We start from the raw sequence: 24,703 nt of genomic DNA on the forward strand, positions 1-24,703 counted from the left end.
TAGGATCCTGACACTGAGCCAGTATGTTTTTCATTTAGGCTTCTGACATTGAGCTAGTGTTTTTTTTTAAGGTTCCTGATTTTAAGCCAGTATGTTTTTTTTTTTTTTTTATTTAGGCTCCTGATATTGAGCCAGTGTGTTTTTTATTTAGGCTCCTGACATTGAGCTAGTGTTTTTTTTTAGGTTCCTGATATTAAGCCAGTGTTTTTTTTTTCATTTAGGATCCTGACACTGAGCCAGTGTGTTGTTTTCATTTAGGATCTTGACACTGAGCCAGTGCATTCTTTTTATTTAAGATCCTGATACTGAGCCAGTGTGTTTTTTTATTTAGGCTCCTAACATTGAGCCAGTGTGTTTTTTATTTTTTTATTTAGGCTCCTGACATTGAGCTAGTTTTTTTTTTTTTTTTTTTTTTTTTTTTTTTTAGGTTCCTGATATTAAGCCAGTGTGTTTTTTTTATTTAGGATACTGACATTGAGCCAGGATGTTTTTTTTTTATTTAGGGTCCTGATATTGACCCACTGTGTTTTTTATTTAGGTCATTGAGCCAGTGTGTTTTTTATTTAGGCTCCTGATATTGAGCCAGTATGTTTTTTATTTAGGTAATCAAGCCAGTGTGTTTTTTATGTAGGCTCCTGACACTGAGCCAGTGTGCTTTTTTATTTAGGCTCTGTTCACAATTAGTTTGGCTAAATGTTGTCTTTTGCCCTTTAGGCTGCAGACATGGCTGAAGAATGCCTTGTGATTATTCTTTGCCTGGAAGGCTGCATCTGGCAGTGGTAGACTTGACTAATCCCCTGAGATGCTTGTTTAGATTGATAAGGGAGTTTTTACCTTGCTGGGCATAGTCCATCCTTTTTCAGACATGATTTTCTATCTTTCTTTTGTTATATAATCTATTGATGGGATTCCACCAGGGTGGCTTTGCTTTTTTAGTTTGTCCTGTGCTTATTTCAGGTGGACATGGTTGTCTCTATTAGCTATGCCTGTGAACAGTTCCACACAAGCAGCAGTGTTCTGAATCACTGAGTAGTAGGAAGTTAGTCTTAGAATAATTCTTAAAACTTCCAGGGTTAAATGGGGTCCCAAGTTTTGCTTTTATTTTAAAAAATACAGCTTTATGGTCAAATCTGACCCTTAACCCCCCCCTTATATGCAAGGATTACAGTGACATCAGTTTGCTTCCTATAAATACCACATGCTCACTGTCTGTGGACAGTTTGCCTGCATTTCCTCCTCACTTTTCCTACCTAAGTTAGAGCCCATGGCATTTACAAGGAGCCACAGAACCAACCTCTCTACTGGATGAGAACGCTGACAGTAAGCTATTCAGTCCAACCCCCCTATTTGGCTACTACAGTACCCTGGCTTGGGTAATAAAGCAAGTGTTACTTGCAGTTTAGCAGCATAGCATCAGTGTAAATGTTTAGTAAATCTTACATACTCATATTTGGGATTGGTATAATGGTTGAGGTGTTTACCTCAGAAACATAAGGTGCAGGGTTTGATTCTCACCTTTGAAAGATAAATTAGCTAGGCTTAAAACAGCCCCCAAAGGCAGCTAGTGCACTACTTGCCTATGAACTATATGTACAAGTACACCAAACAGTGCAGCCTGGTATATAAGGGTATGTTTCCTCAATGCATGGAAGAGCACTAGTAGAGCTCACTGCTAACTTCAGTTTTAGGACCCAAGAGCATACCTCAGAAACTTTGCAACAACTCATCCAGTTACATCTAATTCATTGTATGCATTTTTGTACCTAGAGTAGACTCATTGTAATCATCACGGTGTTTGCCTGATAACTGTGGACCTGTAAGTTATCTCATAAAAGAATGGACAAGAACTGCAGCACGCTTGAAATGAATAGGAACTTATTTGTCATCACTCACAGCCAAAACAATATGAACAGCTCAAAGGTATTGTTAAAGGTCGTGACCCTCTCTCACATATTTTTCCATGAAGCAACTATAAAAAAAATATTAAGTAGTTCAAATGTTATGCCAACTTTTATTGCACACTTTTGAGTAACTGATAACATTCGATTCACATGCAAGTACATGAAATTATTTTCTAAGCTTTTGAGTGTTTTATGTATGTTGCAGACAATCCTGTTTTCAGTTTAATAAGAGAAATAAATTACAGAACTTGTACAATGAAATATAACTTTTGGAGACTATCCCCATCTTTTTGTGTATGTGTATGGTTTGTGGGAGGTTGACTGTACTGTATACCTAGCTTTAGGGATATTACTTTAATCAGACAAATGTGACTAAAAAATGCTGAGAGCGTGCCCTGCCATCTATGAGATACAAATGACACTCTCATGTTTGATTGAAACCAAGAACATTGAAAAATGGTAGACTGAATTTAAAAGCCCAAAACTGGGATTGAGTTTATCAGACTTTTACACAACTATATTAAATTGAAAAAAAAAACATTAAAACCTAAGTCTGTAGGGCAGCAAGCCCCCAAACTTCTGCATGGGGTGCTATGCTTTCACACTTTCAAATTAAATATTCTAAACCTCAAGTTATCCTACTGTACAATGAAGGAGAAATACTTAAGGTGGGATTCAGAAAGGTCCATGGTGTGCAAAAGAGTGTCGCAGAGGCATTCTATTATGCAGGTTATCTGGGACTCCCTTCAAGCAAGAAATATCATGCATTTATGCCTCAGACAGTGAACCATGGGAGATATAACTGCAGAGCAATCGAAGGCAGGTCAGTGCTGTCAGTGCTTCTTCAGGTCTATTGCCACACTCATACAGACCAGCAATCTAATACTGGTTAGTGCATGTGCAAATTCCTGCAGGCCAATAGTGTGAAGTACACTGCTGTATGTTATGTCTACATACATACTGTAAACCTGTCAGGGGCTGTTATGAAACTGTAATGGATAGGTGGAGGCCTACTTCACAGCTAGAATCTGTAATGGCTGTAGTGGTGACCACATCAGCAAAGGAGCAGTGAAGCAGATGTGTGACTATAGCTCAGAGTTAGCAATTGTGTGTACCTGTAGCTAATGCTGGCAATATGAAGTCATGGGTGTAGAATTCTGAGCTGATTTACCACATGGATGTGTGACTGAAGTGTCATATTTTACCTGCAAAGCCATGTGAAGACATCATCAACATAAAGCAAAATGTGTCATCAGTGAATTTGGACAATGTAATTTTGATATCAGTCTTTGATAGTGCTGTAGCAAACATAACAATTCCCACCTATATGAATAATGACATTGTGTCCATTGCTTGATCTGTGAATAGATGGACAACATATCTCAGGTGAATTAACATTGTTACACACTCCTAGACAGCTCATGGCACATGTCTAATCAATAAAAATGCATTCATCTGTACACATAATACTCTGTTCTGTACAGGGTACTGTCTGCTATGCTGCTATTCAGTATTCAGTTCACAAATGGGAAGCTCATTTACATGTCTCATTTCTTATTCTGGCATTTTTGTATGAACTCATATTAGCATATCTTTATATCTTTAAAGCTGATTTGCCCCAATGCTGATGTCAACATATGGTCACATCTTGAGCAGATATTGTATAGTACAACCTGAGTGATCCATCAAAGATGGATGCCCAGCTTTAAGTCACATATAATGGCATTTTCTGAAGCAAAAAGAACAACTCAACTTAGTCATCACAGATTCGAGCAAAGAATATATATATATATATATATATATATATATATATATATATATATATATATATATATGTGTGTGTGTGTGTGTGTGCGTGTGTGTACGCGTGTGTGTGCGCGTGTGTGTGCGCATGTGTGTGCGCGTGTGTGTGTGCGTGTGTGTGTGTGTTGTAGAGCAGTGTGTATACTAAACCTTGCCAGCCACTGTATCTAGACAGCACATGCATATAAGTTACTGAGCACATCCAAGATCACTGCCATTTTGTGTAGTCAGTCAGTGTAAATGTAACCTTGAATGGAGATGTACGTGTGTGTTAGAAGTAACAAGTCAGTCAGTAAGCATATGAAGTAAGAAGTATATGTACAAGTTACAGCTCCTGATGTGTCTATGTATAATAAATTACTTAAATACATACCCAGCTTCAGAGTCTCATTTGAATGCAAGAGACATGTGACATGGTGTCAGAATGGGATCCAAAGTTGAAGCAGCTCACAAACCATGAGGAACACAGTAGAAGTGGAGTAATATCCAGGAGTGAACTCACAAACAGGTCAGCATTTATTTGAAGTTACTTAAATTTGTTTCAAATTATTTTCAGTCTCCAAACGTGGTGTAGCATTCACAGTGTTCAAAATAATTTCCAAGATAGACGAAATGTCTGAGATAGCGGCATAATATTTAAAGTGTTTGAAATAATCTCCAAAGTGTTTAAAATGTTCAAAAGGCTAAAATGTCAACATTTTTTCACAATGTCCAACTTTTTCACAGTAACTAAGACTTTTCAAAATGTCTGAAGTGTCCGGAGTGTTTGAGGTATTTGCAGTGTTAATTTTCAGCATTTTCAGAGAGAGTGTTGTGCACTTGAGCAAAATTACAAGTACCAGGTCTGTAGTTATGTTTAAAAGAAATGTGTTGTTATGACAGAGGGATTTTGCAGACCCGAACCACTGGTGTTTGATAATAACATTGCTGAGAACTGGCGAGTGTTTGAGCAAGAATATGATATTTTCATACAGACTGCATTTTCTGATAAAGACACACGTACAAGAGCATTTATATTTCTCAATTTAGCTAGCTCAGAGGCCATTGAGGAGGAACGTTCATTTGTGCATGCACTTGCCATGTATCTAGGGGGAGCTAGAATTGCCATATTGTGATACAGGCTGAAACACGGGAAGACCGTAACTGCTTAAAATATAAATTTAGAGAAATGTGTAATCCTCAAATGAATATTACAATGGAAAGGCACACATTTTATACAAGAAGTCAAAAGCCTGGTGAAACTATTGTAGCATACATTACTGACTGAAGGAATAAAGCAAAAGCATGTAGATTTGGTAATCTACGAGATGGGCTGATAAAAGCCCATCTTATATGTCGTGTTAATAATGATGCAGTGAGAAAGATTTTGCTTCAAGATAGTGAATTAACATTGAGCAAATCCATTGAGATTTGTCAAATACATGAGATTAGAGAAAAACATACGAATGTGCTTACGAACGAGAAAAACGTGTTTGCGGTGCCTACTAGTGCAAATGTTGATAGTGTGCAGCAGAAAGTTAAAATGAAAAAGAAATGGTGCAGCAGTACTGTATGTATCAAGAACTTTAACTCAAACAGAGATGCATTATGCACAAATAGAAAAATAACTTTTAGCAGTAGTGTTCGCATGTTCGAAGTTCAATTATTATATTTATTGCAGACCTATCCAAATAGAGACTGGTCACCAATCACTAATGACAATTTTGAAAAAGCCATTACATACAGCCCCAGCTTGATTGCAACACATGATGTTAAAATTACAAAAGTCCAATTTCAATATTGTTTACAAAAAGGGCAAATACTTGTACCTTGTTGATGCTTTGTCACGCACACCCAGATAAACGACAGAGCAGCATGAAAATGAAACAGCAGACTTTGAAGTCACTGAAGTCAGAAATTTTTCATCATCACAGCTTAATGAACTCAGAAATTACATGGCCAATTATACAGAAGCTGAAAAACATTATCAGTCAGGGATAGCCAAGACAACAAATCAGTTTGCCTCTTGACATTTAGCAGTATTTTCCTTATAGAGATGAACTCTTGATGGAAGCTGGATTCATCACTTAAGGTCCAAAAATGGTAATTTGAAAAGCATTGCAGCAGGAATATATCAACATTTTGCATTCTGGACACCCAGGTACTGATTCAACCAAAGGAAGGGCAAGAGGGATTGTATTTTGGCCTTCTGTGTGTAAAGATATACAGAAGGAAACTCTAGCATGTTCAGTTTGCAACAGCCCCAAACTGCATTAACAAAAAGAACCACTTCAGCTACACCAAATTCCTGAATTACCTAACCACGGTCGACAGTTGCTGTAGATATTTTCGAATGGAATGGTTGGCATTACTTGGTGTTAGTAGACTCTTACTCAAATTGGTTTGACATTGACCTACTTCCTGACTTAACATCCAGCACTGTCATTACAAAGTTGAAGAGACATTTTTCTATCCATGGTAGTCCACACAAAGTCACGTCTGACAATGGTGCACAGTTTACTACTCAGCAGTTCAAGAAATTTGCTGAGTCATGTTCATATTACCAGTAGTCCTGAGTATCCACAAGCGAAAGGTTTAGCTGAACGTGCAGTTTGTAGTGCAATGTATTTTCTGGCGAAATCCAAAAGAGATGGTGCCGATGTTTTCCTTAACTAACTCAGTCTCAGAAACATTCCTTGAGATAACGTGCTTGGTTTACCTGCTCAAAGACTGATGTCCAAACAAATACAAACAACTCTTCCAATCAGCAAACAATTGTTAGTACCAAACACAAAGAATAACAGAGTGGTCAAGGCTCAACTTTTGAGAAAACATCAGTCACAAAAGTTGTACTATGATAAGACCAGTAAATCCCTTTGACCATTGTTACAAGGAGAAGTTGTGAGAATGCAAACATCCAATGGTTATGATCATGTAGGAGACATGAAAGACATTTGTGAGGAGGCGAGATCTTACATCATACAATCTGAAGTAATCGTAGACATGTGTTACCTGTCTCAGAACCAGTGTCACAGCAGATTGCCTGTGCCAGTGACTCTGATTTCCAGAGTGACTTGTCAACCGTTCAAATTTAAAAGGAGAGTGTGCTTTCTTCAAACAACTCTGATGTAAACCCAGATGATCTAGTATTGAATGAGTCCCCAGATATTGACTCTGTTGCTAAAACCAGTCAGAATTTCTATGTAACTTGATTGGGTAGAATTTGCAAACCTAATCCTAAATACGCAGCAACTTGGACTTGAAATCAGTTATGTTTTGTTGAAATGTTAAAATAATGCCTAGCTCTTAAATATGCCTTTGTTCTTGTATTTTGCAATGTTGAACAAAATTAAAGAGGGAGGATGTAAATCTGTGCGTATACTGAACCCAGTCAGCTCCTGTAGCTAGAAAATGTGAAGTTACTGAGCAAGTGTGAGATCAGTGCCATTTTGTGTAGTCAGTCAGTGTGAATGTAAGCTTGAATGGGGATGCACTTGTGTGTGTGTGTGTGTGTGTGTGTGTGTGTGTGTGTGTGTGTGTGTGTGTGTGTGTGTGTGTGTGTGTTAGAAGTAACAAGTCTGTTAGTAAGCATATAAACTACAAAATATATGTACAAGTTATAGCTCTTGATGTGTGTATGTATGTATAATAAATGACTTGAACACATACCCAGCCTCAGTGTCTCATTTGAATACACAAGATATGTGGTGTGTGTGTGTGTGTGTGTGTGTGTGTGTGTGTGTGTGTGTGTGTGTGTGTGTGTGTGTGTGTGTGTGTGTGTGTGTGTGTGTAAGGATTAACTGAGGCACATTTCATTGTGTCTCACTCCATTGACACTGTTTCAGAGAAACTTAACTCAGTAAACCTGAAGGACAGGCTTTAACGTGGGTTCCCAATGGGGGAAAGTGTCCCTTCTTTTCCTATTTATAACATTTGATGAGCTGGATTACAGTGAATGAGGCTCCAAGATCCAAGACGTAATAAAATCAACTGCAATGAAACCCATGACACCCATATGACAAAGACTGTGGATTTGTGGAAGAGCAACTATGCATGACACTGAAAAAAACAGCTTAGCAAAGATACATGGGATGTTATGCCAATGCTCAGATTTATTTGACTGACTCCATACCCTCACAAAAAAGCAACTATTAAATACTGATGAGTTGATTTAAACATTTGACTTTGAACAGGAATGCAGCACCAGTTTAAGTTGCAAGAATTAGATTTTTCTTAGCTTGCTTCAAGTTGCCTGGCTAGGGCAGGGTTTTTTATCCCTTCATGTAAGGGCAGGACTTTTTACAGCATCTATATTATAAGCACGAAAGCCCTATTAACTGAATACTAAAACAATGAAACATATTCCGCGAACTGCGAATACACCGAATGCCCTAAACCGTGAAATTCAAAAACTCGAACCATCATAGTTGTCCCACCCCACCGCCCGCTACATACTACCTACCCAAACAAACTAAATAAACCACATACATACACTAACCAAAACCCTACTTCTAACCCTACACTAAATCTTGCATATACCACCATGTATGCACTTACCTTAACCCGCACCCTAGCCCTAAGGTCCGTAACTATCGCACACACCTTAAGAAGCTATACCCAAACAAACTAAATAATCCACACACATACACTTAACAAAACCCTACTTCTAACCATACACTAAATCTCACATACATTGCCATCTACCTTAACCCGCACCCTAACCCTAAGGTCTGTAACTATCGCACAATTACCTTACCGAACTATACCGCAGAAGGGCCAACCACGACGATTCGACGTTTCAGATTTCACTCTTCAGGACGATCGATGTTTTCGTGGTTCGAGGAAGACATGTCAACATTTACGTATTTGGGTAAGTACACCTTTGTGCTTATAATATAGACCCCTTTTTCCATTCTATACCATATTCTGGAATATATCCCTCCCTCTTTCAAATATAGTCCAACAAATTAGATAGTTTATTGTTTTGGATAGAATGCCTTTTTCAATTCAATAAAAAGTCACAAAATGACATGCTTAAGCAAAACCCTATTTAGCCAATACCATGGTGAAAATGGCATATGTCTGATTGCAGTTTTGCCTTCCCACCCTACATGTGACCCAAGTATAAGAAAATGTTTAGGTGGGATTCCCACTGTAAGTTCAAGGGGGAGGGGGGTAAGTGCAATCCTAGGAAACATGAAACAAGAAGGAATTTGAAAAAGAAGAACATTGGAACAAGAGTTTTCTGTACTTGCAACTATATTTATGCATTTTCCACATTTCTTGCATTCTCATCTGATCTTTCATTCATATTATTTTGTCTTTTGCACATTCAGTTGCTGCCTGATTTTTATCTACTTCTGGTTTGATTTCCATTCCCGCTTGACACCAGTATGCTAAACTAAGCAAGGAAGTCATCTTAGACATTCTCCTCAAGCTTTAAAACTTTCACTATGTTTGGGTCTTGTGAGATCAGCTGAAATGTATGCAGTCTTATGATTGCAAATCTATACATATAATCATTTTGAGGAGGCCCATGCCTCCTTCAAAACAGAGACTATATAGTCTTCATATACACTGATTTTTAAAAATAATTTGATGAGCATGAAACATCCTTCTTGTTTTCCTGTCCAACCGATCAATGCCTTTTGAGGCCAGTCAGTCACTACAAAACTGTAAGTTAGGACAGGAAGTACATATTGGGCTTTGTTCCTAGATGTCAGTGCTGTTTTCAGTATTAATTTTAGTCTTCTAAAATATTCCTTACTATGTTTTATTCACATTTGTACATGGTTTATTGTGAATTATTCATCAATTCCCAAATATTTATACACTCCCTCTTGCTCAAGTTCTTTTATATAATTTTTCTGTCCCAGGCTGATGTTTTCTTGGTGCTGCAGCTTTCCTACTTTAAAGGTTGCTTTTGCACATTTATCAAGACCAAATGACAATCTTATACCATCTGAAAAAGTTGTCCTTTCAGTTCCTCTTCTGATAAACTATACAGTTTTAAATCATCCACAGAAAGAAAATGAGAAGTCTTTACACTTTGTTGTTTTCTGGGAGCCAAATTGTAGCCATGACCTAATCTGTTAAGTAGACAGCTTAATGGATTAAAGGCAAGACAAAAGAGCAGCGGTGACAGAGAGTCACCCTGGAATATGCCCCTTTGAATTTTTATCCCTGAAATAATAATTTCTCCTTTATCATTGCTTAACTGCAAAGTGGTTTGCCATTGTTTCATGGTTACTGTTATGTAATCTATCAGTGTAGGGTGTATCTTATACTTTTTTAAGCACTGTTTTATCAATGAATGTGGAATACTGTCAAACGCTTTTTTGTAGTCTATCCATGCCATACTTAGATTCTTCCCCTTTATACAGTTCTCCATTATGACTTTAACAGCAAATGATCATTTGTTCCATATGACTTTCATTTTTTACCCTTTTGTTTTATTGCCATGATTGAGTTTTCTTCTAAATAACTATAAACTCTATTGGTATCAGTTCCAGTGTATAGTTTATACGTCATCAGAAAGCAAGTTACTGGTCTACAGTTTTTACGATAGCTTGCAGGTTCACTCTTAAGTAGGAGTATTGTCTTTCCTGTTGTTAACCAGGTTGATGTCTGGCGTACGCATATAAATAGTTCTTACGCATGGATAAATCTTCATGTAAAGATGCTAATACTTTTAGCCAGAAGTTAGGTATTGCATCTGAGCCTGGGATTTTCCATTCAGGAGCGTTTCTTAACTGTTTCAATCTTTTTTGCTATTATTTCATCCCATTTCATATCCTGTACATTTATACTTCTTATTCTTTCTTTTACTTCTTCTTTTAATTCAGCATCTTTGTTATATTCCATTGTATATTCATAGATATTTCTCTAAAATGTATCTATTTCTTCTTTTTTTGGTGGTGTTTCAATTCCTTTTACCTTGTTTCCCAATTCTCTACAAAACTTTTTTTGGATCATCTGTGAATTGCATGTTTTGTACTTTTCCTTTATATTTATGAGTACATTTTCTTTACTATATTCCTGTCAATATCTAAAAGAGATACTATGCCCTAAATCTTACTTTCAGAGCAAGTGCAGATGATGATGATGATGCTGAGTGAATGTTCTTGTTAGATCTAAGACAAAATAGAAAATGCACAGCCTGTCTCTCTCTGAGAGAGTTCTTAAATCAATATCACATTTTACTGTTGGGTTAGCTTGGATGACATCATTTTTTTGTAATCTGACTTCAGTTCCCAGGCTAAAACAGAAACTAATAAAATTTTAACATCAGTGTGTTAAAAATACATCTCTCCCAAATGATTGCCAGATCTTGGAAGTCGTAAAAGAATAAAACACTTTACATTTCAAACCTAGTAATTACTTTTCCTTCAAGACAATAGAAAAAACTTCTATCGGTAGACATTGTGTCTGCTACTGAACTGAAACTGAGAGATAACATCTTTTGTTTATGGCCCAGCTATAAAGTAACTTAACCGCAACTATTCTTAAGTTTTGCAAGTTAATCTTCTATGTTCCAGCAGGGTATGCTGTAGTTACATTCTTGAAGCTCTGTACATAACATACAGTTCTGTATAAATCATATCAATATTCACAAATAACATAGAATTATTTACAAAATTCCAGATAGCTCAGCTGGCAGCATGACACCCCCCCCCAAAAAAAAACTCAAGCTAGTTTTTCAAGTGACCCTTGAGAAATGTTGCTTGAGAGAGTTGACCATATCTGAGAATAACTTACCCCATTCCCTGTCTTGACAGCAAATCTGTGTTGGTGTTGATAACCCCACTGCTGGGCTGCACTGTCATATCATATGCTTGCAACCCTAGGCTCCAACTTTGTAACTTGGCATTTTGCTGGCTGGCTCGATATAGCCATATTAAGGGATAGTGGTCTGTAACTACAGTGAATTTCCTTGCATACAGATAAGGGTGAAGTTTCTGCAGTGCCCACACTGTAGCTAGACATTCCTTTTCTACAGCCACATAGCATTCCTCCCTGGGTTGGAGCCTTATGACTGAGATATACCACTGGGTGATATTCTCCCTCTGACGAGATCTGGCTGAGTACAGCCCCTACCTCATGGTTTGAAACATCCAACTGCACAACAAATTCTTTGCTGTAATCTGGACTGGCTAACACAGGGGGCTCCTCCCAAAACTTATTTAAGCTTCTGCAATGCCTGCTCACATGCTGGGGTCCACATTACCTTATCTGGCTTGTTTTTCCTTGTCAAGTCTGTGAGGGGGAGCAGCTATGGTACTATAATTGGTGACAAACGTTCTGTATTACCCCGCTGTCCCTAAGAATGTCCTCACCTGCTTTTTGATAACAGGGGCAGGCCATGCCTGAATGGCTTCTACTTTGGGAGGATCTGGCCTGATCTTACCACTCCCCACTCTATGTCCCAGATAGGTGACCTCTTCCATACCCACCTGACATTTGCTGGGCTTAATTGTCAACCCTGCCCTTTGTAGTCTGACCAGCATCTCCCTGACATGCTGAAGGTACTCTTGCCAGGAATGGCTATAGATGGCAATATCATCTAGGTAAGTATGGGCAAAATCTCCTGCTCCTGCTAGGATACAATCTACCAGTCTCTGTAAAGTCACTGGGGCATTTTCATCTCAAAGGGAATCTTCATGAACTCATACAAGCCAAAAGAAGTCACAAAGGCTGACCTCTCTCTCGCACAGGGAGTCAAGGGCAACTGCCAGCAACCCTTGGTAAGATCAATAGTGGTAAGATACTTAGCCTCACCCAGCTGCTCTACGGCTTCATTTGTCCTAGGCATGGGGTAAGCATCTGAATCTGTGTGACTATTTAATTTCCTATAGTCCACACAGAACCCAGTGCTGCAATCCTTCTTTGGTTCCAGCACCACTGGGGAGGCCCAGAGACTGCTGGACTCCTGAATTACCCCTAGTTCCAACAATGCCTGTATCTCCTCCCTCAGAGTCTGTTTGACTCTCTAAGGCACTGTATAAGGGGCCTGCTTAATAGGCCTTTGGGGTCCTGTATCCACATGGTGCTGCACCAGGTTGGTGCATCCTGGTTTTCCAGTGAACATGTTCCCAAACTCTTGTAACACTGCTTGGCTTTCTCAAACCTGGGTAGGGGAATAGCTACTGGGACATTGCTACTCTTTCAACTGAGAAGTCAGTCCAAGCCTCACTGAGGAGATCAGTCACCAGATCCCACTCAGACACCTCCTGCCATCCACAGCAAATACTCAGCACAAAGGCCTCCTTATCATGGTAAGGTTTCAAAATGTTAACATGGTACAATTTGTGCCCCTGCCTCCTGCCTAGCAGTTCTACCATGTAGTTAACATCACTGACCTTCTTTACTACCTTGTAGGGTCCCTCCCAAGCTGACTGCAACTGGATGTGTCTGACAGGAATGAGAGCCATTACCTGCTGCCCTACAGCATACTCTCTAGCTCGAGCATTCCTGTCACACCAGACCTTTTTCTGCTGTTGGGCTTCTGTCAGGTTGACATGGGCCAAGCCCATGAGTTCCCTGAGCCTTGTCCTGAGGTTTAGGACAGATGCCACAACAGAATCCTTGTGAAATTCACACTCACTCTCTCACTCATCTCGAATCAAATCTAGAGGTCCCCTCATCCTATGCCCGTGCAACAATTCAAAAGGTGAAAAAACTGTGGCTTCCTGGGCAAACTCTCTATAAGCAAACAACAGATGGGGCAAATATTAGTCCCACCTCCCTCTTAAACTGGTCTACAAATGCCCATAGCATGCACTTGAGTGCAGAATTTAACATCTCAACAAGATCATTAGTCTGAGGATGGTAGTGGGTGGTCCTTAGGTGCTTCACACCATAGTAGTTCCACAGACAAGCCAGCAGATCTGACATGAAACTGTCACATCTGTCAGTCAGTATTTCTTTTGGGAAACCTACCCTGCTGAAAATTTCTAACAAAGCATTTGCCACCTTTTCTGCCTCAATGGAGGACAGAGCCACCACTTCGGGGTATCTGGTAGCATAATCTACTACCACTAGGATATACTTTTTCCCTGTGGAACTTGGGGTACTCAGACGGCCCACACTATCCACAGTTACCCTCTGAAATGGCTCCTCAATCACAGGCAAAGGCATCAAAAGAGCTTTCACCTTGTCTCCTGCCTTGCCTACCTGTTGGCACTGCTCACAGGTCCTGCAGTACCCTGTTACATGTCTGGAAATCCCTGGCCAATAAAAGTTCTGCAAAATACGTCTCTTTGTATGTTTTATGCCCATATGACCTGCAAAGGGAGTATCATGGACTATGGCCAGAAGTGCCAGATGGTAGGCTCTGGGACTACCAACTGCTGTATTCTCTCACCATGTAGTCCTCCCTCAGGGGTCCACTCTCTATAAAGTAACCCTTTGTCCCAGTATACAGATTCCCCCTTCCCTTGAGAATCAGGTGCCTCACTAGCTACCTCCCTCAGGCCTTGTAATATAGGGTCTGAGAACTGAGTCTGTGTCAACTCTCTCTTAGTAACCCTTCCCAGCTCCCCTTGCACAGCAAGTCTGGTATCCTCTGACAGCGGTGCCTCACTGTCAGCCTGGGTACTACTACTCACCTCTGCCCATGCAGTCACTCTGTCCAAGGGAACATCAGTACCCACAAGCAGCTGTGGCACACCTTCAGTCTCACTGCTACAGGGTAGCTCCCTCCCTGAAGTAACCACCTCACCAGTCCTGGCTGTAAGTGTGTGGCCTGTCTGGGTCTCCCCCAGGCTACCAGACCCACATGCTTGTTTCCAAGCCTGACTGCATGCAACTGCTTGCACACACGGTATTGCATTATCAAAATCATTCCCTAACAGGACATCTGCAGGGACATCTGCAACACACCTACTTGCTGGCTTCATTTTCCACCCTCCCAGTCAAGGTAAATCCTAGCCAAAGGTATTTGGAATGGGGTCCCTCCTAAAGCTCTGACTGAAGTAGACTGCCCAAGCAAGTAGTGCTCCTCTGTAACCATTGCAGGCTTCACAATGGTTAGGTCAGAGGCTGTGTCTCTCTTAGCAATGGCCTCTTTCCCATTTACTAAGATAGGATATAACCTCTTGTGGTAGTTTGGTACCCTTGTTGTCTCGACACAACTTACTGCTGGCATTCTGTCATTCCCACTTACTGGCTCTCCCACCTTTTGTTCCCTACTTTGCCTCTGTGGACATCTATATGCTACATGGCCTCACTAGTTGCATTTAAAACATTTAACCCTTGGCCCTGGATGTGTACCTGGACTAGTGGCTTCCCCTGCTACTGGTGAACTCTGTTGGGGCAGTTTGGGCTGCCCACCATGGGTTCTCTTAGACCTATGAGCAGCACTAGGTGTCCCTTTCCTGTGCAGTGATGCCTTGCTTGCTAGGTATAGATCTCCCTTCTTCCCCAACTCATCGGCAGCATTGCATTGTCTATCAGCTAACCAGATTGTCATGTCCTCAGCCAAAGTTCTAAGGGCTTGTTCCCTCACCAAAAGGTCTGCCATCCCTTCAGAAATGGTGACCTGACATCCACTCACCCACCATTGAAAATAAGTGCTTAGTTCAGCAACATATTCACACACTTTCATCTGCCTTGCGCCTATGCTCTTGAAACTTTTTCCTATAAACTTCAGGTGTTAACTTAAAACATTCTAAAAGACAGTTCTTTACAATATTATAATTTAAGCAATTAGTATCAGACAATTTAGAAATAGCAGTTACAGCTTTACCATGGAGTCCGTACCCAGATCCCTTGGTCAACATTATACTGTTTACATACCCTCTCAAACATAGGAATGAAACTATCAGAATTTTCCCCCTCTGTAAATTGTGGAAGAAATTTACTGACCTTTGTTGCTTCTGGGGGTTCTGTTACTCCCTTCCCCATTACCTCCATGACTCTGATGAAGAGTCAGCATCTCCTTTTCATGTTGTCTCTGCCTCTTCTTCTCCTCAGCCTCTAGGCATCGCAGTTTCTCATTTTCCTCAGCCTCTAGACATCGCATTTTCTCATTTTCCCCAGCCTCTAGATGTCTCAGTCTCTCTGCTGCTTCTATTTCCTCAGTCTCTCTGCTGCTTCTATTTCCAAATGCATGGCCTCCAGCTCAAGTGTCTTTAACTCCAGACAGATTTTTAAGTCCTCTGTGGAAAGATTGAGCTGTCCATTTTCTGAGATTTGTCCATCTCCAAGGCCAGCATGGTTGTCCCCCTGATCATAGGTCTGCGATGCAGCTGTGCCCAAAGGTGCAATAATTTCTGCATTACTCATGTTGCCATGCACCAGTCCTTTGGCCTGGTACATCTCAGCTAACTGGATCTTTGTCAGATTCCCATACTCCTCTGTTGACAGGCTTGCCTACTCTCCCTGACTAGCTAAGCTAACAAAAAAAAATAAAAACATTGTGATATGAAACTGTTAATGTTCACTGCGTGGCTGATTGACAGTACAAACACCTTCAGTGAACACTGTACACAGGCTACAGGAATTCAATATCCACACCACTCGAAGCCAATTAATATGTGACGTGGCTATCTCACCACTGTCATCAATTAATATGTGATGTGGATATCCCATCACTGCCAACCAATTAATATGTGACATCCCTGCACTAGCTCAGTAGTCAAGGAGCCTCAATCCTCACCAGTGGCAACAGCTAGGGGACATACACATTGAGAGGATGACAAGTACACACACAGTAAAGTACAATTTCCCTTAAGAGCACACAGAGATCACAGTCAGTCTGGTCCTAGTTTCTCCCTCTTTCTCCAGATCCCCAGTAAGACTCCTCACTGGCACAGCTATAGGGTTGTGATTTCAGCCAAGTGGCCAAGCTAAGACCTGCAGCACCCTCTCTGTCCAACCAGTGCTTCGTGTTCCTGCCCATGTAGCTGACACACACACACACACACACACACACACACACACACACTTTGAGATTTGTTTTACACACACACACACACACACACACACACACACACACACACACACACACACACACACACACACACACACACACCTCTGGGGAAGGCTACCACAGGTTTACTAGCTATGCCCACTTCTGTCCAGACTATAAGGTAGTTCCAGCTGCCACCAGCCAAGTCTTTATCAGCTACTCTAAGGCCTTTACCAAAGGGTGTCCAATTGTACCATGTAAGGATACTATTAATCCAAATGGTAGTCCTAACCAAGCGCCAGGCTATTAGGTGTTACCTGTACAGTGTCACCAAATACATATGCAAATAGTCTAAGAGCTTAAATATGTCTCATAAATATTAGCCCAAAGATAGGTTTAAATATATTTAATAATAAATAATAAAAGAACAAGACAATACTCAGTCAATCAACACTAACTTCAGAGTTCAAAATCACAGGAAATAACTAATCTTTACTATACTCATATCAATATCTAAAAGAGATACTATGCCCTACATGTTACTTACAGATCAAGTGCAGATGATGATGATGATGAGAAGGAGGAGGAGGAGTGGATGTTCTTGCTAGGCCCAAGACAAAATACAAAATGCACAGTCTCTCTCTCTCTCTCTCTCTCTCTCTCTCTAAGAGAGTTCTTAAATCAATATCACATTTTACTAATGGGTTAGCCTGGATGACATCACTTTTTGTCACCTGACTTCCGTTCCCAGGCTAAAATAGAAACTAATAGAATTTTAACATCTCTGTATTAAAAATACATATCCCTCAGATATTTGTCAGATCTTGGAAGTCATAAAACAATAAAACACTTTACATTTTAAACCTAGTAATTACTTTTCTTTCAAGACAATAGAAACACTTCTAGCTCTAGACATTGTGTCTGCTGTTGAACTGAAACTGAGAGATAACATATTTTTGTTTATGGCCCAGCTATAAAGCAACTTAACTTCAACTATTCTTAAGTTTTGCAAGTTAATCTTCTATGTTCCAGCAGGGTATGCTGTGGTTACATTCTTGAAACTCAGTACATAACGTACAGTGCTGTATAAATGATATCAATAAATGACATAGAATTATTTAGAAAATTCAAGACTGTCTAAGTATTTTTATTGATCTGTTCCATTTTCTGTACTCTTCTAACAGTGACACTTCTTGACTTAATTGCTTTATAGTTTTCTCTATTTGATACTTCCATGATAGCTTTTGATTTCTTCCCTTCCTTTCCTTAACTGCCCTGTGTTTTTGTGGTAAGACTATCTGTTATTAATTTAGCTGCACAGTAACATATCCTATTTATTTCAATTATATTGCATGAATCTCTATGAATAGTCCTAATTACTGTGTTTATTTCTTTTATCAAGCTTCCAACTTTTTGGTATTTATTGACATTCTGTTGTCTATTTCTTTCATCAATCTTAATATTTCTGTCCATCTCTATTAAATCAAGCAACTCTTTTCTTGGCTCCTTTTCTTCTAAACTGAAGGCACATTCTTTGTTCTCCATTTCCTGCAGATGTTCCGCAGAAAGTTCCAGAGCATTTTCCTGTGTTAGATTCTCTTCTTTTTCATCCTGTGTTATCCATTGCTCTTTCATATGGGAACTCACTGGTCTATCACTCCACAACATTGACTGCATCAGAGTTGCCACAGTTTCCTGTTCTTTTTCTTGCTGTGCAATTCCAACTGAACTTTTGTACTGGTTTTCTTTGAAAGGCTCCAAAGTACCTTCATATGGCAACTGAGCAGATATTTCCCGCTCCACTGCTTTCTCCATAATTTGGGGATCCATTGTTTTATCCTGCTGTGACATTATCAGAGTTAAATTTTCTACACTAAATCCTTCACGTTGCAGGTAATCCATAACCTCAACTTCTATTTCTTTAATTTTTCCATTACTTATCCACTTCTCTGCTTTTGCTCTTTGTTTTCTTATTTTTTGTACTGCAAAATTTTCCATATCCAGATGCCTTTGCCTATATTTCTCTACAAATATCTTTGGTACTGCTCTTTTTGTATTGATTAATTTTACTTTCTCCTTTGCATAAATATTGTACCATATTAAATCTCTTTCTTTCCCATGTCCATATTTCTTATTCAGATATCTACTGCTCCTCCTGTTTCTCCTTACTTGATAGACTCGTGGTTCCATTATGCTGTGATATAACCTGTGTTAGACTTTCTATACTAAATTGTTCACTTTGCAGGTATTTCATAACTTCAGCTTCTATTTTTTAACTTCTACTCTACTAATCTTCTGTTCTGCACTCCCTCTTTGTGATCTTATTTTTTGTATTGTGAAAATTTCCATATCTGGATAGCTTTGCCTATATTTCTCTTTAAATATCTTTGAGGCTGCTTTTTTATATCAATTAATGTGGCTTTCTCCTTTGCATAAATATTGCACCATGTCAGATCTCTCTTTCTTTCCCATGTCCAGATTTATTTTTATACCTTTCAAAAATCTCTAGATTTTGTTCTTTATATTTTTGCACTTCCTCAGGTGCTTCTTTTTCTAAATGGCCCTTGGTTTCTTGATCTGTATAATGTTTTCATAAGTCTATTGTATTAATAAACACAATTTTTTATTTGAAGCTTCTGACAATTTTTCTTGTGTGGTAGTATTTTTCTTTCCTCTAATTTCTCTCTTATCTTTTTGTATAGCTTCTGTCTGGAAATTCTGGGCTTCTTGCATAATAGTAACAATACATAATTTCTTTCTTATCCTCAATAGTCCACTCTGTCATCTTCATGGCTCTTTTTTGGCCTATCAATATTTGTAATTTTTGCAGACTTCCTTCTACAACAGGAGGGCCATCCTCCCCCTGAGTCTGGCCTAGCCCCATTGTAGGAATGTTTCTGTGTCTTCAGGATTCTACACTGTCATGTTTCCCTGCCCTGGCACCTGTGCACCTACCAGGATTGGTCATTTTTTATCCTGGATCTTGTGCACCCAGACATCTTTTTTATTTTTTAACCTAAAACGAAGCAGATAACACCCAATGGAACAAATGCCTTGCTACTGAGGAAATAGATCCAGTAGAGGGTGAGAGTATGCAAGGTTGTAGACCCACTGGGGTGAGAATTCCCATGTTCTTTACCACTGATAACAGGGCCATCTATGATATTATCAATAAGCATTGGCGAGTTCTCATGACCAACCCAGATATCAGGGCTATTGTGGGTGACAGACCACGATTTAGGTTTAAGAATAAACCTAATCTGAAAAGGATTTTATGCCAATCAGCAGAGGACAAGAAGAAATGGAAACAGTTGATCTGCTGTGGCGACCCCTAACGGGAGCAGCCAAAAGAAGAAGAAGAAGTTAACAGATGTGTAGCAGGAGAGATCATGGGCAATGTACCATGTGGGCAGTGCAAGTTTTGTAGGTTCCGGAATTCCAGTGGCCTCTTTTTACATTCAGATACCGGACAGAAATTTAGGTTCAAAGTATCAGCTAACTGCAATACTTCGCATGTTGTTTATTTGGTGGAGTGTAAGTTATGTGCTTCATTCTATATTGGGAAAACGAATAGGATGTTCCGGAATAGAATAAGGGAACATCTGTTTGCTATTAGGATAAACTCACCTAACAATGCTCTAGCCAAACATGTCTCAGCTATGGGGGAGGAGCATACATGCCATTTTATGGTTATAGATATAATCATACCGATTAACCGGGAGGGTGATATGAGGAATGGCACTGAGAGGAGGGAAATGAATTGGATCTTGAGACTTAGAGCAGACAGAGGTAGAGGCCTCAATGAAAGAGCCTCCCTCAAACCCATCTTGAAGTCCAGAAGAATGGTTGTTAAATGCAGGTATTATAATTCAATGGATTTTGGTTATGTGTGTATGTATATTTATATTACCATGTTATGTGACTATGTCTATAATTTCTACTGTTCCAACTTACTTATATATTTATAGCTTTGTTTATCTCACCTGTTCCTTGGTCGCATGACAGCTGCTATTTGAGACATTTGTTTACACCTATTGGACATTTTTAATATGATGTTGATCTCTTTTGACTTTATGCCATTTATTATATTCCATCATTGGGTATGGTTTAGACCCATTATTATTATGGTTATCCATGTAGTATAAATGCATGACTATTAAGTTGTTGTTTCTGATTCTATATATGGTTGGTGTAGACTCTAGTGTCAGAATATGTTATAGGATATTTAGCCTCAATATACTGTGATTTTTTCCCCGACTGTTTTATTGTGTTTCTACAATTTCATCTATACATGTTTTATTTATTCATACATGTTTAATTTATACATTTTTTGGATAGCCTTTAGTGAAACTATGTCATAACATTTATTAGCTAGGTATAAGGTAGATATTTTTATATGGTTAGTTAGTGGTTTCATGTTAGTCTTATAGTATCTGCTCTTATAAGCATTTTTATGCCTAAAGTGATGTGTGTTTAGACAATTTTATGTGTTTTTATACATATGTACTCTATGTTTTAAGAGGGCTCTATTGATAGAGAGGCTACAAACAACATGAAGTTTAGATGTATACTTTGCCTTTAAGTTCTTTATTGAATTATTGCATAAGTGATTTGCATGGTGGGTATATAAGGAATTGTATAATGCAGGGTTTTTATGGTCTGATGAAGCGATTGTGAAAGCGTTTACCTCTGTGCACAAATAAAGGACTGTGTTTTAATACTTTTTACGTGAGTTTGGCACACCTATGTTTCATGGTTGCCTATGCTACTGCAACTTGGTTGGATTATTTTTAACCTACTTTGTCCATGATATATGCTATATAAAATACAGTCTATACATCTGTATTGTCTTGGTTACTCACCAATACTTTAGGATGAATTAAATTCCAGTAGTACTACTCTCCTTTGCTTGCTGATTGCAAGCAGATTAATGTATGCTTACAGTACAATACTGATGCCATATATATCATGACATATGTAAGCAATAATAAAAGCAGAACCCCAGTAACGACTTCTGTTGACTCACTAGTGTCATTAAGTGGGGTTTTTTTGCATTTACTGCATGTGCTATTTTACATAGTAATTATTATATAAACATAGAAATACTAGTTTGTGTGCACAGAAACTAAATAACAGAATGATAAAAATCAACATGCCTCATATAGGGGGAAGGAGGCAGGCTAAGTATAACTGCTAAATCATTTTAAGGTGTTTGGATCTTATGGAATATGTAACAGTATCAAAATCAGAAAATCACAGTTTCCTCCCTCTACAATAAACATTTTTCTCACTACACAGTGCATTCTATGTCCACATAAAATTACTTCAGTGAAGCAAAAGTATAAATTGTGTGGGGCATAGGGGGCAGATGCCATGGGCACAAAGTGTTAGGGGGCAAATGAGGGTCTTCAGTATACTACTGGTATTTAGAAATGAATGCCAGTATTGCATTTGTGGTCTAAACTGAAAAACTTTAGCCCTCCAGGTGTGGCATAAACTGTAGCAATTGTTTTTTTTTTTTTTGCTCCTGAAGAAATATAGATTGGAATAAATGGACCTGGCATGGTCCTTACATTAGGAAAGCTATATCAGAGAACAGAGACTTTTATTTTTATTTATTCATTTATTATGTTTATTCATTTATTGTTAATTTAGATTGGGAGGAGCATATCTGATTCACTTGCTCCTTAAATTAGGTAAATTACCTTCTCTGAAGTACACTGCATCATTCCAGAGATCATATATTTGTTAAAATATTGAGAACAGAAGCTGTCTAAATAGGGACAACAAAAACATTTGTAGTATCTGTACCAGAAGGGATACAAGGAAACAGAGAGGGTGAAGGCATGTATGCTATAAGCAAGAAAATGCAATAAAGACATTCTAGAAGCAGTAAAGTATCTGATAAGGTAAAATAGAGTACTGTCTCATCTTCAGTGTTGGAGAAATGAGAGCAACATCTTTTTGACTCTCTGAAACACAGTCCTGATGTTTGTTTTTTTTTTCTCATGGTATAGTAGCTACAAACAAGGGACCAGACCATAAATACAGCAGTGTGAAATTTCCTCTGATAATACAATTTACCATGAAGCAAACTTACTGGTATAGCTGATTGGTCTTGGTACAATGCCTTTATATCACTGCAACACTGCAGGGATAAATCTTCTACCCACCTAACTCCTTCTCTTCAGTTCCAACCTGAAATGATCAAATGACAGAAGCAGTAATATCCAGCCCCCAATTCTCAGTGCAAACAAGCTATGTGTTGGAATCATAGTTAGGTATTTTAAGCTTTTAGGTAAGTAAATACCTATCTTTCCTGTGTGATTTCTTACTTTAATATCCAGCTTAAAAATTAATTAAAATATTTCGATAAACTGTGGCTGGCAATCAGACTGGAGTCTATGATGCATATCACACCCCTTGCATGGTTATTCTGCTTTCTCTAACCAAATGGCTCCATTACTGTGTGCATGTCTGTTGTGTTTTGCAGGGGTTTTCATCATCTGCTGGTTGCCGTTCTTCATCACACACATCCTGAGGGTCCACTGCCTGAAATGTGACATCTCTGCAGAGCTTTACAGTACCGTCACCTGGCTAGGTTATGTGAACAGTGCTGTCAACCCCATCATCTACACCACCTTCAATGTAGAGTTCCGCAAGGCCTTCCTGAAGATTCTGCACTGCTGAGGGAGTCAGCCATGTCCTCGTAGCTACATTCTGGGGTCTTACCTAACTTCTCTGTACTGTATCACAGAAGACAGGTATAGGCAAGTACTCCAAGCAGAAATCACTGACACTGAAATGCTTATGTGCCTCGTAAATGGGATACAAAACCTCTGTTTCTTGACACAGTCTAATGCAGTTAGTTCAGCACATATACGGATTGGAACGCTGCAGTGCTTAATACTGTCTTTTTGCTTTCTTCTAATTTCTCTCTCTTATCCATATCACATTTGAAGAAGGTTTTCATTTTCATGATGACAGCATATTTTCTCACAGCCGTTTCATTTCTTTTAATAAAATGATGAAGAATCCATTTGTTTTCAGAAGTTACTGATACTACCAGACTCAGCAGGCCTTATTTTGGCACCAAGTGTGGGAGGGAGGGTGTGTGCATGTCAAAAAATGTGACATCTGACTTCTGCAAGAAAAAAACCTGGTCAGTTATGATTTATTCAAAACAGACTGACATTGTCAGAATGTTTAAGGTAGCATTCTGAAACCTTAACCATTTCAGTACCTGGAAATACATACAGATCCAGCTGTGACTGATCGATCGCTGTCCTATGGGAAGAAACAGTGTGTTGAAAGTGTTGAGAAACTCTAAGCCACAGACCACTTAATGAATATTCATCAATCAGGCTTCTTTGACCATAACTTCAAATAAATATTTTTTAAAAATTCACTGGGTGTACATATTTTAATTTTAATTTTATAGTGAAATGATTTTATGTCTAACCTTTCTGTGTTGTCTTCTTTAAAAGTAAGACACTGTTCTTATTCATGTGTCTAGCTTTGAGGCTGGTCAGAAGATGCACTTCATGAAAAAACATGAAAAGGAGCGATCATTACTTGGTACAGTTTATATCAGGTACGCAGGTTATCCCAAAATGATGACTGGTGAATGTATGCCACATGTTTTGAAGCAGGATATTTCACTTTTAGCTGATTCTAATGTCCTGTGCTTGGGGGAATTGTGTTTATTTTCAAGTTCATATTTTGTGATGTATAAAGAATTTCATGCAGCTATGCCAACAATACTTACATTACATATTAAGACATAACAAAGTGCAGAAGTGATGTCTCGCATGCAACCTTTTTCATAAGGTAAGTGTGGTCCTCTCTAAACTCATACAGGATGGGAATGAGAAAGCTAACAAAGAAAATGACAGCGCTTAAAATATAACTCCTCCAGCTGCCTGGTGATACCTAGCTATAACCTTGCAGAAGGGATCAGGTTATTAGTTGGGGAAATCAGCAGAATCTCTGTGATGCAGTTTGTAAAAACAGTAAACAGAAAGTAAAATAAAAATGTTCTCTGTATAAAATGCACTTCTAAATGAGCCTGATCTGAGATATGGGGGTCTTTGCTACTACATGCTCTGCA

General features: G+C 38.9%; 1 protein-coding gene across 1 annotated transcript in view; it reads left to right on the forward strand.

The window, feature by feature from the left end:
- LOC122809108 (D(2) dopamine receptor A-like) overlaps positions 1-24,001 on the forward strand; it is a 1,564,287-nt gene extending 1,540,286 nt beyond the window's left edge. The window contains exon 8 of the mRNA XM_044080350.1: positions 23,087-24,001. Within this exon, the coding sequence (XP_043936285.1) occupies positions 23,087-23,283 (197 nt within the window). The 3' untranslated portion in view covers positions 23,284-24,001. The remainder of the gene's footprint in view (positions 1-23,086) is intronic.
- The last annotated feature ends 702 nt before the right edge of the window (positions 24,002-24,703 follow it).

Source organism: Protopterus annectens, chromosome 8.part0 (assembly GCF_019279795.1).
Source record: "Protopterus annectens isolate FY-2018-M chromosome 8.part0, PAN1.0, whole genome shotgun sequence".
Classification (NCBI taxonomy): Eukaryota; Metazoa; Chordata; order Ceratodontiformes; family Protopteridae; genus Protopterus; species Protopterus annectens.